The 20,650-nt window shown below is 42.3% G+C and overlaps 1 protein-coding gene across 1 annotated transcript in view; it reads right to left on the bottom strand.

The window, feature by feature from the left end:
• Positions 1 to 1,966: 1,966 nt before the first annotated feature.
• arhgap35a (Rho GTPase activating protein 35a) overlaps positions 1,967 to 20,650 on the bottom strand; it is a 61,576-nt gene continuing 42,892 nt past the window's right edge. Inside the window, exons 3-7 of the mRNA XM_041046531.1 lie at positions 16,936 to 17,077; positions 11,018 to 11,095; positions 9,119 to 9,250; positions 7,434 to 7,539; positions 1,967 to 6,130 (exon numbers count right to left, since the gene is read on the bottom strand). Coding sequence (XP_040902465.1) covers positions 5,638 to 6,130; positions 7,434 to 7,539; positions 9,119 to 9,250; positions 11,018 to 11,095; positions 16,936 to 17,077 — 951 coding nt within the window. The 3' untranslated portion in view covers positions 1,967 to 5,637. The remainder of the gene's footprint in view (positions 6,131 to 7,433; positions 7,540 to 9,118; positions 9,251 to 11,017; positions 11,096 to 16,935; positions 17,078 to 20,650) is intronic.

Genomic DNA, 20,650 nt, shown 5'->3' with positions numbered 1-20,650 from the left:
TGTGAGAGGGGAAGCGGAGCTCGACATCAATGAGAAACGTCCTCAGATGCATTCATCTCACTGTGAGCGCAGGATTAAAGCGTCGTCTCACCGTTGACATCCAAATCTTGACCCAATCAATTAGGTCCATGCTCGGCGTTGGCTTCCTTTACCCAGATACAGCACAGCGCTGGCTGATGGGTAATGTGGGACAAGTCAGCCTCCTAGTGGCACATGCGTGTATGCACAAGGAAAAGCGCGAAAGTGCCTGTGGAGAAACATTTTATTAAACAAAATAGGGAATATAATTGTGATTTAGTTAAATGGCTTAATATGCGCAATGGAGCTCTAACATCTGTGCAGACTTTTTTTTTTCTTCCACTTTTCACTTTTCAAATTATGCAAATTTCTCCCTCATGCTTGTAGCCAATGTAGCCTGGCATTCATGGCAACTCTGATGGGTTTCATGACCACACTGCCCAGTCAAGCAATGTTAACAATCCCTATATTTGACTTCCAATCAAACCCCACACCACACTCTCCCTCATGACACTTCTTAAAGGTTAGAGTTCAAGGGTCGCATGTCCTGTGTGCACACAGGCCTGCCCTTTTCACTCCCAATCAGCTGCTCTTGTGTTTTGTTTTTTTTTTTTCCTGTGCCAGAATGGAGAGATGCACCACAAAGGTCATGGACATGGATTTCCTTTGGTTTGACTCAATGAAAAGGTCAGATGAGGGCACCATGAAATGGCAGTGAGGCCTTCACGTCGCCCTCACAGGGACCAGAGTCCTTACATCACCCTGAAATGGCACAGGCTGAGCCCTTCTCGGGCCACTCCCACAGGAACAGGGAGGGTCCCATGTGCCGATGTGACCTCGTCTGGTCGCCCTGTGGCTTTCGTTGTCCCTCAGCAGTGAGGGACAGAGCAACAAACTGTGGCACAAAGATCATCACATATTAGTGTGAAATGTTTTAGAACAGTGTGGAACAACTTCTATATATATTACAATGAAATTTAATTTACTAACCAGTGTTACACAAACTCTACAGCAACTGAGAAATGATTATGGACATTGGCCTTTACCTTCTTTTCTTGTATACATGTTAATGTTATATGCACCAAAAAACTGTTTCTGGGTTGGTTGTAGCTCTGTTCGTAGAGCAGATTAATTGTAAGGTTTGTTGGGGTCCCACTTTCCTCCCACCTCCACATGTGAAAGTGTTCTTGAGCAAGGCACTGAGCCTCAAATTGCTCCCAGTGTGTAGTGGATTCAGAAGGTATTCAAACCCCTTCTCTTTTAGCACACTTTACTCTGTTGTGGGTTTAATTGTAACTGTCTTCCCATCAGTTCACACTCAATGAACCATACATACAACCATACAGCTTTGAATCTTCTTGGGTAACTCTACAAACTTTGGACACCTGGATTTGGACAGTTTATCACATTCTTTCTGCCAGTTCCTTTCAAACTGAGCTGTGGCTGGGCCTCTGATGGACAGTAAGAGTCTTGTCTCAAAGGCATTCCAGTGTTGTCTTGGTTGCATTCTTTGGGTCACTGTTATGGTGAAAGGTGAACTGTCGCCTCTGGTTTCCGCCTCTACATGTTTGCTACTTACAGGGACAGATTTATAAGTAAATTGTCAAGCTAATTATTTTCTAGTGAGTTAATTTCATATTTTTACCTATTTAAGCCTTTAAAATTTTGAAAAACTAAACAAGGAACAATTCTTATTTAGATGAAAGTGGTCACAGCAACTAGATATACAATCTCAGATGAGAGAGTTGCAAGTAGACGTATTACTTCTTTTTAAGGTGCCACAAAACAAAAAAAGTGGTTTCCACTGGTATAATTACCAGCACACCTTTCACACTGGAAGCTGTGTCCTGGTATTTTCACTTTTTCCTCAGTCTTGATCAGGATTTCCGTATCTGTTCCACATGTCATAAGTTAACTGTGTGTAACAAAGAGTCAAGAGAAGCAGGAGTTTTACAAGATTTGATTTATTAACTATGATACAGATCACATAAGGCCTTGCTGTATACACCATTCCCATTTAGACAAATTACCATACTCAGCAAATAATGACAGTTTTTTTTTGTTTGATGTTATCTTTTCAGTTTACAGTACTTCATTTATTTTTATTTTTTTATATTTTCTTCCCACCCCAACCCCCCCATCATTTCATAATATTTTTTTTTTTTTATCATCTCTTAAATAGTGAGAGTGGTGGAGCCCTCTTCCTTGGTCCGGAAGAAATCATGCACTATATTGGGCTGGTCTCTCAATCGTTCACAAAGAAATTGTTAAAAAATGCTTTGTATTTTTTAATTATTAAAATAAAACATAAAAAGAAACATTTTTTTCTATCACCACTGACTAAAGGGCAAAGTGTTAGACCCCCTAACATACCAATAAACAACCATTTGAATATAGTTTTGCTTGTTTCTCATTTAACTTAACAGACATCTGTCACCATTGTTGCAAAAAAAAAAAAGAAAAAGAAAAGCATTGCAGCCACATATTATCGCTGAACCAAAGTCACATTTTTTATTCAATTGTTCTTCTAAACTGTCACTTTGCTTCCCATCTCTCCCTCGACCCTTTTTTCCACAGTCTTTGGCTGCCTCACAGTCAGTTCAGTATTAACACATTGATATACACAGGGAACGCCACTGGCCGGCGTTCACACACAAGTACCAGTGGTCACCCCTCCTTCCTCCCTCCGTCTCCCAAATAATGATCCCATTCACCCATTTGCTGTCTGTCTGTCTTCCCTCCCTCTCACTCTCCCCCATCTCTCTCACACTTTCTCTGAGGATCAGTGTGTGTAATCTGGACGAGCTAACAGGGTTGCACAGTGGGGTAATGACCGCAAGGAGAGCTGCATTCCTCTCCTTCACGTTTGTTTGGATCACGCTGGTGTCTGGCCGTATGCCAAGCACAGCTTGCTAGCATGTTAACTCAAACCCACCCAAACACTCACTCTTAATTCCTATATTACACACACACACATACACACATACACAGACATACACCCACACGCAAGGTAAGTAGGTAGTGTAGACTGAAAAAAGCTCCTTTAAGAGTTCAGTGATTGGTTAAAAGGTTTTTTTTGGGTGGGGGGCAGAGAAGACAGTATAAGGAGACATGCAGAGATGCAATTCAGTGTCAAACAGAGTAAGTGACCTTGGTGAGCATCTGCTTAATATTAACATGTAAGTTCACATGCGCACACTCTTTCACGAGCTCACACATTCACAGAGACACATATGCACGCACATGCACACTTCAAAAGCTTCGATCAGGGCTCAGCAATTCTCCTCATGCCCCATCTCGCTGGTTTCTACGGTAACAGCAGCCCGGGCCGAGGAATTCTGTGATGCTCCATTCCAGTCATGCAGACGGATGAATGGACTGTCTGTTCTGTCTGCTGTCTTTCCCAGATCCAACTGTCTCTCTTGGACGGGGAATGATTAGGGGGGAGTCTGGTGTAGTGGTTACACTCTTACAAATCATATTTCGAGTCCACTGAGAGCAGGTTTGAGTCTCCTTTCCACAGGCATAATGCTGTGTCCTAAGAGGACAGCGTGCTGAGGCCTGGAGCAGTGGTTGCCAATTATTTCCAACAATAAAAAGCCTCCCACCTGTCAAAGCTTAAGCCTCGTTTCCAGCTCCTCCTTTCTGGCCTGTAACTCTACATCGTGCCTCAGTCTTGTAAGTCATCATTTCCTCTATTCAAATATGGCATCTTGGAGGTGATGTGCGCTCCGTTACAAATGGCTGTGTTTTGGTGACCACAGGAAAGTGGACACTAACAACAAAAGACAGGGAGGCAATTTCATTCACTGCATGGCTAACCAACTGCAATGTGGCCACATGCTTTGTGGCTACAGAGCCTGGATCTATATAATCTCAGCTGATCTGTACCAAATTTAAAACTGCTGTTGTTCTTTTATTTACACTCTTACGCTGTATGAGCTCTAAAGTTAGTTTTACCAAACATACAATGAAGATGAATCTTGACAGCTGCACCTAAAAGAGAATCTGCCGCTACAAAAACCACAGTAGAGAAATGGTGCTACGCCCATGCAGTAGTGGAAGTGAGGTTATGGCTGCAATACCCATTTCTTCCTCTAGATGTCAGTGGTGTGCTCCCAGAGAGAGAAAGAGGGCGAGTAGGGTGGACTGACAATAAAGTGAACGGTGGCTGTCATGTCACGGCAGCTCCAATTTAAAATGTGCCTTCAAAGTGCTCAGAAAAGTGCTTTTTGAACAAGGTCCTTACTATGAAAACTGCAGCACTGACTCACTTGTAAAACCACCACAGCGTGAGAGAAGCAACATGACAGGTGAAGGTCCAACACTGGAATTATTCCCACTATCTGCCTAATACAGGTAAACTCAGGTAAAACAAAAAGGCATAGATACAGGCGCACACAGACAGTCAGCCAGCCAGACACACACAAGGCCATTCACTGACAGATAGGCTCGGGTTTCTGTGACTTTTCTCAAATGAAGAACACAAAATAATGATGACAAAACACATTGGGACAGTGGGAATGTTAATGTGTAGAATTGAGATTTAGACCAATTTAAAATATCCACTTTTTAAGCTGTTTTCTTTGTTTGTTTACAAGGACAGGGCATGAGGTCAAAGTTCAAACAGAGAGAGATAGAGCAAACAGGAGAATGGGAGGAGTCTTCCCAAAATGCCAAGGCTGTGAGAGCACCCATAATCCTTTGCTCCAATTTGCTGCCCAGCAGATCCGGTTGGTTGAGATTTTTTTTTTCTTCTGAGCTTGGCATACTGCGTCGACTGAAACTGATTTTGCCTGTGTGTGTGTGTGCGGGGCTGACAGATAGGAATGTGTGAGTCGTGGAGGGTAGAACATCCTGTTGGGTGAGTAGTAACGTGTCTCTTGCTTAAGCCCTCTCTGTACAGTGGTGAAACAAACAAACATGTTCAGGACTTGCTCTCTGCTCCACTTTGTCCCAGCCATGGCCTCCAGGTAGGTACAGCAGGTGGGTAGGTTTGCAAAAAGCATGTGCTGGCCACCAAAATTCCCAGCACAGTTAACAGGCCGAGGGGTTGAGGAGAATGGTTGCTGGAGGCACACTGGCCACTGGGTGTTTGTGTCAAGTGTGTGTCTGTTTGTGTTTGTGTGTGTGTGGTGAAGCAATCCAAACATAAAGGAGTTCACACTCCCCCCTGCACTTTACTTCGAGAGTCCCTCCCTGAGTCCCTTTAACAGTTACTGGCAACATCTCACGCTTCATCACACTATTAGTGTGACGTTGTGTAGGTTCACTATAAGGCAAGGAGGGCAGGTCCAGATGAAGTGAGACAGAGAGACAAAGGGATAAAGTGGCAAGGAGGGAGAAAGATCATACTGCCAGTACAGTTTCTGACGTGTGTCCATTTTTCTAAAAGCAAAGGAGGCTCCAACACCCCCTTCTTCTCCCAAACATGTAGGTTTCTCCCTGTACATACTGCATCTCACTCAATCTCTCCCAACTTCTTCTCCTACCTCCTGTCCTCGTTTATATCTTCTTCAGTTCCTTCCCAAAAGATCTCTTATCCTGAATCCTTAATCCTCTATGAATCTCGTTATCTTCTTCGTTTATTTTCTTCTTCTCGTTCCCTTGCTCCCTGGTTCACAGCGTGTGTTGTTCCGTAGGGGGGTGATGAGGATGTAGGGAGGGCGGCAGCAGGGCTGGGATCGGGGACTGGGGAGTAGGAGGTGGGGAATGGGGCGGAGACTGATGTTGATGGTGGTGGTGGTGATGGTGGTGGTGGTGGTGGATAGGAGGGCCATAGTGTGGAATGACAGGAGGGGTAGGTGGGGGGATGTAGGGAGCTGGGGACGGAGTCGGCGAGGATGAGTAGCCTCCAGCCATGCAGGAATAGGCCGAGGTTCCTCCCCCGGAAGAGAGCGTAGAGGTGGGCGAGCCGGGGAGGCCGTCTGCCAGAGGCTGATTGTAGAAGAAGTACGCGCACTGGTGGATGAAGCTCTCTATGATTGTCTGGTAGGTGCGGGTGGCAGTCAGGGCGTCCATGGTGGTGAAGTCTGGTCTCATCAGTGTGGGCCAGAAACAGATAGACAGGTTCTCACTGGTCATCAGGTTCAGCTTGTTGTTCTGACTCACCCTGGCAAACAAAAAGAAGTCAAAAAGTGAAATTAAATGGCCATAATATACTACTTCAGGAAAAAAAGTTGCTTTAAAGGATCTGCAGCTGACAAAACCTGATGGTGTCCTCTAAATCTCCACATAGATATAGATAGATTTGATGCTATTAAGTAGCCTAAACTAAACAACAGGAAATAAAACAGCAGAGGCCACTTTTTTCTCTAAAATTGTTAGAAGAATCAATTTAGGTGCATACTCTATTCTGCAGAGCTGCAATTAACAATTCTGGACTGCGTATGGTCAATGTGCAAAATTGGGTAGTTGAGGATGTAGTTGAAAACAGTTGTGGAAATGTTGTAAACAACTTCCTTCAAAGAAAAGTAGCTAAAGCCCGCTTGCTAAATTCGCTAAAGGTCGCTAGATGAATTAATACATCAATCAGCATGTCCATGACGTCACCATGATGTATTTGTATTCTGCCTGGTGTAAGCCAGTTTCATCTGTTTGCTTCCCTCCTCCTCACTGTGCTCACATATACAGTAATTTAATACAGCCGAATTCCCAATAAAGCTGCTCTCATTTACATGTTTTTCTGTGTTGTCAGATAACCGAACAAGTATGAAATAGTGACTGAAATGCAGCTTATTAAGACTACATGTTAACCAGCAGTCGCATCTAAATCATTTCCAAGCTGCTGGTCTGCACTGCTAAAATCCTGATTTTATAACCACGGTGTCGTCTGACAAAATCACTATACATGTAAGTAAAAGACCATGCTGTGATTTTGGCTGTATATCAGAGAGAAAGTTAGAAACTCATTCACATCTATGCCCAGACGCGTGGAGATGTGTTCCAGTGGGGGACAAGCACGAAGTCAGAAAAGTAGCTAAGGTTTGTCCAAAAAGTCACTAGATTTGTTGCTAGGTTTTTTTTTTGTTTTTTCCAAAGTTTCCAAAGGTCTGAAAAGCCCGTAAATCAAACAACATTAAGGCATTAAGTTAGCAACACTGCCAATGTGATAAGTTGGCAACATGCCCTCTGATGACTTAATAGAAACGGTTTGCTCCAAATTCATTTTGTAAGCGCAATGGCCAATGGGGAAGCCAATGGTGTAACTTCATCACTCAGTCAGCGACAGACATTCGCGTTTATAGAGCTGTCCCTGCTGTTCCAGTCGAGCCAATAACCGCTGCATTACCACAGACCATGACTCAGCCTCTATTCTGTCAGTGTGCCTGTTTCAGTGATGTCACTGCTGGGTCATTTGACCGGCGGTGTAGTCAGCAAGGTTGTCAGAGGCCGTCTCTGACCCCATCACTCACTTGTTCAAGTGGCTGATGACATATTTGAAGACCTCGTAATTCTCCTTGGGGAAGCGGCGGAGAATGTCCTTCATCGTCTGGAAGCGCTGCTCCCTATCGTTGATCTCTGAATGGTGGCAGAGAGAGAGAGAGGAGAGAGCGACGGCAGGTTAGACGAGCGAAGAAAAGAGGTTGAAAGAGGAGTGAGAGTGGAGAGTAAAGAAAGATGAGAGGGGATGGGGGGGTGGAGAAGAGGAGAGTTTGAAGAGCATAGAGAAAGCAATTAGATTCAGCTCTCAAAAAATCTGTGCGGGACACAGTGATTTCATTCTACAATAGTATGAGTTTCACACATCTCAGTGACGAAAACACACACACGATTCAAAGAACTCTATACTATAGTTCTCAGAAAAGAAAAAAATCAGACAAAGACCACACACATTCCAGAGCAGAAAAATACCACGCATCCACCCATCACAATGTCCTAAAGATTACTGCAGCTCACACACAAACACACACATGCACTGGGTGTGTTAAGCCTGATGGCAGCGAGGAGTGAGTCAGAAGAGCTGACGTCACCCGCTAACACAGTCCATCCTGTGTGTATGTGAGCGAGGCAGGGAGCAGCAGTGAGAACAGCAGATGTTCTCCTCCACATCACAAACATGATTTACAATCAGAGAGTTTGAGTTTGTATTCCCACAATGAGGTCAGCGTGGATCAAAAACAGATTTGAGGCGGATTGACTACACACAGCTCCGGTTCCTCCGGCTGCACATCCATCATCAGTAATCAAAACTTAACTAACTTCCTACAGCTTATTTAAAGTAACGTCACCATGACAACATCCACCAAAATCCACCCACCCAGCCTTTTCTTAACCTCCCTTTTTCTCCACCTCTCAGTCTGGTAACGGTGGAAAAATAAATAAATAAATAAATAAATGCACAAATAAAATTCTAAAATGCCAAGCCCAATTTTCTATTTTCTAGCAAATGAAAGCTTTCTTGTTTCTAACTCCACCTCGCTTTTCTGTCTCACTCTCTCTTCTTTTCCCTCTGTTGCGGTACAGACTGCAGGAGCTTTATCAGGTCTCTGTCACGGCTGAAGGGTCTCGCTGGGGCAGTTAAAAACACACACGCACACACACACACTCATATACACTCATGCAGACACATACACACACATATGCAGAGCCTGGTGAGTGACAGCAGCCCTGCGGCCCCAGGGTAAATCTCTCTGGCGAGATGCAAGACTAAGCTATGCCTTAAATCTCCATTCCGACAGATTACAGGACACAAAAAGAAAAAGAGAGGCAGTGGAGAGCTCAGGAGCACCCTCATTTATCTAAAATATGACTGTTTTCTCATGACTTCATTCAGACCGCCGTTATCCATAGCGCTCCTGCATCCTTCCATCATATGCAATCATCCCCACATCCTCCTTCTCAAAGCCTTAAATATTCTCTCCTCCTTCCCTTTCTCCTCCCTTCCCCAGCTCTTCACCAAGTGGCAAATCCAATTCTCCCCATGGATGGATTTGGATTGCAAGAGTTTTGCTTGTTAGGTTAAAGAAAAGTTACAACGAAGGGAAAAGGATTTCAGGCAAAATCCAATACACTTCGGGTTTTAATGAACAACCCTACCCACATCTCTGTGCCCCCCCCCACCCCCCAGTCCCCTCATTCAAGAGCCCCCAGGACTTACTGAAGGCCTCCACCAGCTCTCCCTGCATGCTGTAGGGCACCAGAGGCTCAGGTAGCTCTGAGAAGAAGGCCTTCATGGCTCCTGCTACTGTGTTGATGGTGAAGTCTTTCTCCACCAGGTCGAGGTTGTGGTCTGGAAAACACATTTAAATAAACTTTTGAATCAGCTATACATATTACAATTTTACATGCATACAGTAAATAAGAGTGGTGGCCAAAATAAACACCTTCCAAAAAAAATGTAATAAATACTACTGCTGCGAAGCTCACTCTGAAAATGTTGATTTAGCCACAGACTGGGCTATAAAATGATATGATAAACGCCAACCATTTCCAGATTTTGCTGTACTGTTTATACCAAGGGCACTCAAACTTTTTTTATTTTATGGCCACCCAGGAATTTTTCATAAGGGCAATGGTCTGGAACAGTGCCATCAAAATGGTACCAATATAAAGGTTAAGGAAAACTTGAAACTATGTCTCAAAACTCACTCATTCTCCCTGCCTTAGACTTTTATTTCATATTTTCTGCTTTTTGCAAAGTATCAAGAGTTTGCCTGGTATTGCTTTAATGTCTCTGGTTTTATAAGGGCATGGTGGGAAATGTCGCAAGTCAATGACCAGGAGAGTTTTTTTGGAAATGATGGACTTTTATATGAGACTTGTAAATCAATGAGATAAAGTATTTTGATGTGTCAGGTATTATATTACATTACATTTTCTGGATCCAAAACAGACTGATTATTGATTTTCCAGAAAATGTATTTAATCACGATATATGGAGATATGTATGACTGTAAAATTACACTTACAGTGTTAGAGGGTTTTATCCACATTTCACTCAGTTATAATTCACTGTTTGTGCTTGTTGTGGATTGTGCACACAACTTGTAGATAAGCCTGCAAGAACAGGCCTGTCTTAGACTTCTCAGTTAATCATGTCATCAAAATTAATAAATAACAAATAGCATGTTTGCTGGTGTACCACTGCATCATTCTGGTTGATAAACCTACTTAAATAGAACTAGAATGAACCTCAGACAAATATAAAGTGCATTTGAACAGAGAGAGATGGCTCAGATAGCAAAACCACAAGAGAACTACTCTAGTGAGTGTGTGTGTGAGCAAGAGGCTTAATTAAAAAAAAGCCATTTTCTGATAACTTTTTACTTTACAAAGGTAGCATGTGTAGCTAGAAAAACGTAATACAGATACGGTTAGAGAGTTCTTGAACAGTCTGAGGAGAGCTCCCACTTCGAGAGTTTCCAAAGTGTGGTGCTTCTGATGCTGCTCTCTCCTGTAATGAGTTATCTGAATCTTCAGGGAACGGATGAAGTACCATCTTCAGTACGGCTATGAGACACCTGTGCTGTAGTTTCACCTGTAATTGTCTTGTCCCATTGGCCTGAGGCTCAGAATGATTCAATGCAGGCCTTCAACTCTGATTACCTGAGCTGGATTTAACCTCAACCAGGCGTGGATGCACACATACACATACGGAATGCACAACCCATCTCGCTCTGCTATCTATCTCGGCAGCGACATGCTTCATTAACCAAACCAATCTAGAGGTAATTAACTGCCCACACCAGACAGACACACGCATGAAGACACACATTGAGATTTGTACATGCACACGTGTGAACAAGTACACGCGCACAGGAGCAGGTACACAGCTGAGGAGGCAGCTCTACAGTCTAAAAGGACATAAAGGCCAATTCCCTGGGTAGAATTAATGCTCCCTGGTTAATTAAGGGAATCCAGGTTTGTTATAGATAGAAGCAGACATACACACACTTGTGGTTTTTTCTTCACGCCGAGCCTGTAAGTGTATGGCTGAAGCAAGAATGAGAACATGTACACATGCATGTGCGAGAACTGTGAGCAGAAAGTAGCATACCTTGGTCAAACTGCCGCTGCATGCTCTCCATCTCCGCTTTGTTCCCGCTGACCCTGTAGATGCCCTCTGTGCTCAAGCCTGGTGGAGAACGAGAGAAGGAGAAATGTTATTAGCTTGGTTTGTTTTTTCATGCATTTAATTTGCAACAAGTATCAAGTATTTATAATAGCTGGTCAATCATCTTCAAGATATATCCCTTTGACGTATCATTATGAGGTGTATAGATTCACTCTGAAGGGCTGAAAAAGTAGAGCTACTGCAGGCTGCTCTAATGGCCTCTCCCTATGTCCCCTTCCATCTAAGCACAGCATTAGCACTATTTATTAAACCTATAAAGCACTCCTGCAGGCCTGCTAAGGGCCCACTGTTGCACAGTGACAAACCCAGGCTACCATAGTGCCACACACTTTAAAAGGGAAGGGCAGAGATCATGTAGTATTCCTCTAACACCTAACTTTAATAGAAGGTTATTTACTTACAATTTTCTGCCTTTCTTTAGACACCAGTTTTTAGACCGTCACATTGCATCCATATATACTGCAGTGTCACACCAAGTTTTTGTTCAGCAAAATGGAGGAAAAGCAGCACCACAGAAATGTGCATGTTTGAGTTTCTTGTAATATGTATTTAACGCATTTCTATTTAGAGGTGCAAAATACACCCACTGACAGCAGAGCAGAGCAGTGCAGAAGAGGCTGTGTCTGAAATTTAACAGCTGGAAAAATAAGATGTGGCAGCGTTTTACTGAACACACACAGAAGGAGACTATCACCACCTCGAGAAGTTTATAGATAACTTTGGTTCATAGAGTCTGTTCAGACAACACTTCAGTTACTGCAATAAAGCATACTGCAGCAAATTCAAACATGCATACAAGCTGACAAAACAAGAGCTCTCCATTCATCACTACAGGTCAAAAGAGCAGGAACGCAACAGTCTGCTATTTTTCATATAATTCTACCTTTTTGTTCCACTGATTAAGGAGGCCTTTTCAATTCTATTGTGTTTATAGCAATAATCTATAATATTCTATAACCTAATGTAGCTGCCAGTTTGAAAGATTTAACAACAACCAAAATATTCCACATTGATTTTTCATCACTCTGGGAGGCCTTTTTAATTCAATCACTGATCTTTCTGTTGAACTGACAAATGCTAAACTAATATTTCCTCATGCGCTGTATAACTTTCCTTTTGAGAGAAAAAAACTATCTGCCCTTCATTGTAGTTCAAGTTCAGCAACAGAAAACACTGTTTTTAGTTCCACTACTTTCCAGATGGTTCTTATTTAGAAAATCCTATCATTTACATATGTAGTCCTTGTAAAAAACAACCCACAAAATTAATAAATTCATAATTTGCAGCACACTAAGTAGATAACCCCTTCAGACTTGTATTGTAGCAATACATCCATGTACTCAGGCATGGAAAGCACAAGCAACCAAGTCAAAGCAGGACAGTGACAGAAGAGAGAGGCACACGGATAGTTGGTGTGAGTGAAAGCTCACTTCATTTTGGTTCATTAATACTTCGTTCCAATTTACAAAAAGATAAGGTTTCACCTCCCACCCTTGAAATTCCTTCTTCGTTCACACTTTGGTGGTGATTCAGGGAGACAAAGAGCAATCCAGGGGGAGTAAGGGAGATAGGGAGTGGCAGAAAAAGAGGGAGAGATAGAGAGAGAGAGAGAGAGAGGCAGGGAGGAAATGAGAGAGCTCTCAGTCAAGGCATACAGCATCGATCTCCTCCTTCTACCAATCAATTATCCACAAAAGCTTTTCTAGCCAGACACTAGGAAAACAGGGATGGGAGTAGTGTAGCAGTGGTGGGGGAGAGAGAGTGAGAGATAGGGGCAAAATAGGACAAGCACCCGAGGATGAGAAAAGATAGTAGGGGAGTGTCAGGACGCATAGGAGTCAGGGTCAGACTGTTGAAAGAGAGAATGAGAAAAAATAAAGGGATTAAGATAAGGAGGGATATGGAGAAGGATAGGAAATGTGCTTAAAACAACAAAACGCATAAAAGATGGGATGTTACAGGAAAATGAAAAGTATGGAAGAGGAGCCACAAGGCGGTGGGAGCGAAGAAAAAGTCAGTACAAAAAAAGTTTTTATATGAAGGATTGGCAAAGTGAGCTCTCCAAAACAGACAGCAGCATCCTCTAACTCTGGGGTCAAACAAAGCTCTTCCTGGGGTCAATGTAAATGTGACCGCTTCCTGTAACAAACAAATGTTCTTTCTGCATCCTCTTCTTTAACCCTGATAAAAATAACTTTTTTTTTTTTTACATCAATCTATACCACAGTGCATATTAGGACAGATAAACCATTACTTTTATCAGTTTTTGGTGCCTATATCCTATATGTACAACACAAACACATAAAAATCTAAAAATACACCCTATCAGTGGTGGCTTCACAGCTTCAAACATCACTTAAGTGGCCAAAAACACACCTATGAACCTGCAATCACACAAACTCTGAGAGTGTGATAAATGCTCCTGCAGTTAGCAGCTGTGCTTCTGCAGCATGTTACTGTCTGACAATTCTCCAGCTGATCCCACATCAGCCCAGACCCCAGCGTTTCTCTGGGTTCAGCAGCCCAGAGGCTGATTTCATAGTTCACCATGGAGACAGGCATACTCTTGGGTGCTGCCCTTTACGTCGCTATGGAGGCTCCTACGGCCAGCAGATATGCCTGCGCACGCTAACACACATTCATCACCTCGGCACCCAAGAGCAGAGCACACTGCGGCTACCACGCTGAGAGAAAGCCAGAGCTGAGGAAAGATAACAGCAGTCACTATGGATTGATTTTATATATCTGTTTTTCTGCAAGCTCAGAATGCACAAAAATAACACAAAATACCACATCCACTCCTATTATTCTCAAGGACAAAGGGAGTCGGCTATGAAGCATGAATAAGCGATGCAACAAAGAAAGAAGACTTTTGAATAGCAAGTATAAAAGCAGAAAACAGAAATTAATTCTTCTCCAGGACGTGCCAAAACATGTATTGTGTATGCGTTCAAATGCATTCAAACTCACTGGTAACAGACTGGCCACAACATTTTTTTTTAAATCACAGTGCCCAATGTCATCATTCTTCATTGTAAAAAAAACATTTAAGTCAAGACAGCAGGCAAGAATACTGGGTATGGGGCTAAGTTAGCTGTGAGTATTTTTGTTTGACATAGAGGGAAAAGGGAAGGATGTAGGTCAAAACTGTAGGTCCAGGGTCAGCCTCACAATGTCACTCATTATCAGCTCACACTATAGTGACAAACACAGCGTCAGCGCTGTGTTGTAATTTCCTGTGAGTGTCATTATACAGACAGATTGTAGACGCAGATACGGGACACCATAAGTCTGACTTACGACAACTACAGTAAAAATTAAACACATTGTAACTCCCATTTCCCCAGCAATTGTCTCTATGGTAGTGCCATTCTGCACCACATGTGCCAGTACGTAAACAAAATACTTCTGCACATACACTCTTAGTGGAACTGAATGTAAGATGTGTGAGGCTACACTACTCACACATGCATACGCACACACACACACACACACACACACACATACAATCACACAGAACTAAGGAACAAGCTAAACACACATAAAAAAGAGCTGAGCCCTAACGTTCATCCAATTTCCTACCTTGCGATATTGATCGGACAGAGGGAGCTATGGAGTAGAACATTACCTGGCAAGCTCCAGGCTAAAACACACTTGGACACACACACAGCATGCTGACAAGAGGAAGGAGAGAATGCAATGAAGGCGGGAAAAGAGATGGAGGGGGTTAGAAGGAGAAAAAAATGCAGTGAATTGAGAGAGGTGACAATAGAACAAGGGAAGATATAGAAATATGGGTTAGGGAGATGATGAAAGAAATCAAATCTGACAAGTGAAGGTACTCAAAGAGACAGAGGGAGAAGGATGAGTGGATCCGGAGAAACAAGGACACACAAAGAAAGGAGGGGAGAGGAAACAGAGGATTAGGGGAAATACTGAAGCAGTGAGTGAGGGTAAAAAGGGGAAAATACCTGTGTATTCATCTTCATGAGCACAAACAGTGTGTATGTATATAAACGCATATTCAACCAGTTTTTCTCCTTCATCCAGAAGTAACTGTTGTGACTGCTCCAGTTAACATCTGAACAGGGTGAGGTGAAATCTAACGTGATGCCTTGTTATCTAGAGCTTTGCCCCTACACTCCTACACAGAGGAAGGCGGTGGATGTTTTGTAAGGCTGCAGTAATCCACAAATACAGACTCTTTAATCAGGACAGAGATTACAGTGGAATGCACTAGCATGTGAGTAAGCAACAGTGATGTTTTGACAAACTCACTCACTCAAATGCAACTCACATCACTGAAGAGAATTTAAAGGCATGAGTGTAGGTATTTTTTTTTTAATCAAACATTACTTCGATGTCTAATAAAGTCTCTTAAACCACATTAAGTTAGGTTTGCAACCACAACACTGACATCATGTCCTCTGTATTTTTTCCGGGAATATGTGAGGTTTAGCAACTATGGGAGAGTTCACATTTTCAGTTAAAAACTTACACTTTATTAGGCTTATTCCAGTATTTTTAGACCCAATTTGTGAAACCAGTCTAAATAAATAAATTCACTATTACTACAGTCTGTAATCTCATACATGGTATAGGTAGGAGGTAGGACAATGTTCTGGGAGAGTTGTTGTGTTGTGTTTATGAGCTGCTGTTGATTTCCAGATGAATTTAAAAACCAGCAGAAAAAAACAATTTAACAGCTAAGTAAATAAGTAATATATGTAAAATCCAATTAATAAAAAATGTTTAGATGTTTTGTGGTAGAGGGGGCCGACTTCACTGGTTCTACACTACTGGTTACAGCCCAGCAAAGAATAAGGAGATGAGTGCTAATCTATACACATCCATCCACCCTGCACTAAGTCGCCACTGGTTTAGTGTAACAGCTGGTGGCAGGGTTAGAGGCAAGCTGGCAGTCCTAGGGCAGTGGGGCACCAGAACAGCTTGGCAGGGGGTCTGGCATCTGGGCAACAAGGTACCAAGGTCAGAAGAGGCTACCCAACCACATCTGTGCTCCGAGGTCTCTCAAGGAGGAAAGCAGGTTGTTGGTTGTTGGCAGCAACAGATTGAAGACCTGTTAGCTAAATACACCAAACCACCAGCTAATACACACCATGTTTAAAGTTAATCTATAGTACTTCACACACAACCACAGTAACATATTCCATGACAAACTTATTAATGGTTTAAAATCCTCCTTGGCTTTTCTCATCATCCCATTCATCTGTGAAGACTCACTCTAAAGCTAGCATAAAACACTGTGACTGTAACCACCGGAGACCAGAGCCAGCATGATCGGCTCGATGCTACTACATGGACCAGTTTGGGAATTGGCATATAGACCGTAGGTAATGATATTTATGTAATATGCATATGCAAATGAGAACCTTCATCACACCTTATTTTTCTTTCTTGACTATTTAGGTTATCAAAATGGAAGGTAATGCCCAAACTTTATGTCCCTGAAGGTGCAAACCTATAAAGCCTGCAGCTCAGCCAAACACTACCATTTATCAAACCTGAGCAAAGAATGAAGGGACACAAAGTCTCCATGTGATTTGAGGTGGATGACAGAATAACACTGTCAGCGGTGAAGACCACAGTAGGTAACAAACCCAGAAAGGACGGAGGATTATGATAAGGAAAAAAATTCAGGAAAAAAAGGAGCAATTAAGGGAAGCAGGTACAGCACACACAGAAGCAGAACGCATCCTTTGAAATAATTTTACAGCAGGTAATACTTAAATGACTAAAAACAACAGCCTGCGCTGTGAATATCTGAATGACATTAAGCATCTGCACTCCTTAACATGAAACATATAACAGATTCTCACCTGTCGTTTCAATGAAACGGATGCATTTCTCAATGAAGACTGGGATTGGCCTCTCAGGGGTGACCACTGCAGCCAGTGGCATGCCGAAGTAGTTGCTTTCAATGGGCTTTGAGATGGAATGCCTGGGTTTGGGTCGTGGTTTCTGGGGGAAAAAAAATTGAAAGAAAGAAAACCCAGATTGGTGGGAGCACTCAAAGAAAAAACATCAGCATTATTTGAGCCTGATTGACATCGACACTGCTGACATAGGCACACATTTCCAAAATGACACTGGGCCTAGAGGCATTGTTACTGAAAAGACTTGATGTAGATGGAAAAGACCGTGACCTTGTTTAAAGGGGACTGTGTTTTTTTATGCTAGTATCTACTTGAGCAAAAAGGCCAACACACATGCCTACACACACCCATCCCACACATTCTTTAAGTAATCATACATTCCTGTTTTGAACCTTCTTGTGTGCATCAGTGAGATGTATATCAGCTCTTTCATCATTCTAGTCTCTTCATCTTTGCCCTGCTTCCTTTGGCATTCTGTTTCTCTTTCACTCCCTCTCTACTGCACTGCAGCTCTCAGATAATCAAACTCTCTTATTCTTTGTTTAATTACTTTCTAACTCCTGTTATTCTCCTGTTAAGAGACCTCCAATACACTCCTGCAACACTCTCTGCCTGCTTCCATATGGCTGAGGCATCAGCAGTAATTGTACTGCGTTTTAATGGTGAACAGTGGGAATGTTTTGAAGGCCCCTGAGGCCTGGATCTCTAGTAAGTCTGTCAGCCCCCTGAGGCTCTGCCCTGGCAGGCTGGGTGGTGAGGCAGGGACGCACGGTTGGCTAGGCACACAGACAGTGGGCGCAGTGTAGGCCTGACAGACAGACACAGGAAAGGAGCAGGAGTGCTCATTAGAGAGAGGGAGCCAGGCGTGCCCTCTACTCCAGATACTGGCCTCACTGCACTCCACCAAACATGTTCGATAACGTATACACACACTCACTAGCAGCGCAACTTGCAAAAACAAGCAGGGAAACACTAATTAAGAAGATCAACAAGGGCTCACCTGGGCTTTTTCTGCCCTGTCTGCTGTCTGAACAGTTAGTGAAATCATTCTGTTATTAATTTTTATTATTTTACTTGTCTTTCAGCTGGTTCAATATTGCCAAGCTATCATCTTTCATCAAGCTTCTACCTAACAGAGCCAGACCGATATATCTGCAGCCCTAAGTTATTGGCTAATATGTGGTTATTAGAGATGTATCATTATCACTGCATATGTTGGAAAATACCAGAGACATGCCCAAGCAGGAAAACTGCAGTAGTAAGTGGTTTACTGGCTGCATTCTTATGTATATTTTTAATTTCCTCAATTCTGTTCAAATTCACATTTTTTACAGTTTCATTGAATGTGTTTTTCTTTATAGTTAAAATTCAAATTGACTTGTGTTTTATGATGCTTACTGTTCAATACAAAAACAAAACTGGGGATTCACAGATTTGCTCCCATTCTAGGAGACATGGGATGGGTACCAGGATCAGTACAATGTAAATGTGAAATAATTCTACAAAATGGCAGCGGACAGAATATCGAAAAAGATGCTTATGTGGAGTAAATCATACCACTCTCCAAAAACAAGTTTTACCCTGTTTCTGAGATGGTAGATATGCTGAAAATTTAGAGGAATCATTTGTATTGTCAAAGTAGCTTTTACTGAAGTTTGAAGGAAAATGGTTTGAAAACATTGTGTCAATGTCCAAATTAAGGACATGTGCACATGAAACAAAAGTCTGGCTGTGAGTCACATGCCATATCTTCTTTATCTAGAAACCCAAGATCTTCAGTATCACAACTGAGAGCTGGTATTCTTCCTCTAGCCACTGAGGCTGGTTGACTCAACAATTTCCAGGAAGAAAACATATCGTGTGAGTCGTGTGATTTGGATGAAGTGGAGAGTAACTCCCATTTTCTTTTGTACTGTGAAAATTATGATAATTAAAAGGAGCTAATTTTCCATGAAGTGGCTTGACAAAGCCCTGAAATATTCTGGTGTACAGACGATCAAAAACTGAAATGGTTCATTAATTCCAATGAGATCAAGTTTGCTAACTTTGTCTCAAAAATCCTGGAAAAGAAGACAAGATGGATTATTTAGTTAAGTTATTTATTCTGATTTCTTCAGTACCACATGCATATGGATTTGTCTATGTATATGCCTTCTGTTATAGACAAGAACTGTTAGAGGATTTGGTTGTGAAAGTTGCTTCTCTATTTTTGGAATTTCTCTGCTGTTTGGATATGTATGTATGTGCACTCTGGCTGGGCATAGTTATATGCATCACACAATAATAAAAATGTCATTCATTCATTCATTCATATCTTCACTCAGACAATATCTTTTAAACAAATGTGTTACTCAAAAAATGTTTATGGTTACTATGGTTATTAATATTATTCATAAGAACTGATATCTTCATCATTCATAAGATCTGATATATGGCTTCTAAAATCCACTACTACTAAGACGCTTCTATTGAGGGTGTTTCTCTATAATAAGCTGTAGAAAAAGGGCACTGTCTCTACTTCACCTGTCAAATTGGTGCTCAAGTGATGAGGAAAAATGTCAAGAGATAACTCAGCAACACTGACTGGCTTACAGGAAGAGTCTACACTTCATCCAACAATGCTGAAAAAAGGCCCTGCGCTGAAATACATAGGTTAAATAATTGCAGACTTTACCAGCAAATCAGTTACTGCTGCCCAGTTATCTTTCCATTATAACCTCAAATGACATAATTCCTAACTGGAACTCCTTCACTTTTCTCTCCCAGCTACCTCCCCCACTGCCCTGCCCAATCCCTCTGTGACACTCCCCCTCTCAACATCCACACAAGCATACACTTGTGGTTTTTAGTTGAGGACATGTGAATATACTATATATGTAAAATAAAAAAACCAAAAAAAAAAACACTCCTGCGTGAGTAGTTCACTGAATTAAAGAGGTTGTAATAATAGACACAATGCTGAAAGGCTCACTAGCAGCTTGGTTTTTAGCTCCAAGTAGCAGCTCATAATCTATTTGTGTCCTATCACACTGACTGTGTTGTGTATCTGTGCCCTATCTCAGTTAAGCAGACTGTCTCCATACACCCCCCTTCTCTCTTCCACCCACTTTTCTCTCTTACTGTCTTCTACCCCTGCAGTTTTGCCTTCTGGCCACTCCTTTTAGTTGCTGACTGAGACGCGATATGTTGCCAGCGCTGAGAAGACAAAACAGACCTCTACCGCAAAAGACAAACAAAACATATCCTTAATAATAACATACAGACACCATGGTGAGCGTTTACATACACTACACGCTGTTAGGATGCTGAAACACAAAGCCGCAATCCAAAACAAGAAGCAAAAAGAAAAAAGAGTCCTATCATTTCTAACAAAACTCTTATTTCTCTCGGGCTCCATTTTTGATTGTCTCCCTCCCTCTCATTTCTTGCATGAGGACAGTAGACTGGAACTAGGTGACTGAGGAATTTGAAACATTCCTCTTGCTGGCTGAGGAGGTTTGAAAAAAAAAAAAGCTGCAGGAGAGAGAGAGGAAACATTTCCGGCCTCTCGCTGAGGGAGGGCGGGAGGGACACAGACACAGTTGGTCGTTGCCTGAGGTTTTAAAATGGGCTCAGAATCTAGTTTCAATTATTTGTCCCTACCTGTCATGACTCAGAT

The sequence above is a fragment of the Toxotes jaculatrix genome, chromosome 9 (genome assembly GCF_017976425.1).
Source record: "Toxotes jaculatrix isolate fToxJac2 chromosome 9, fToxJac2.pri, whole genome shotgun sequence".
NCBI lineage: Eukaryota > Metazoa > Chordata > Actinopteri > Toxotidae > Toxotes > Toxotes jaculatrix.
The sequence above is the reverse complement of the archived record's forward strand: the minus strand, read 5'-3'. Positions and strand labels throughout refer to the sequence as shown.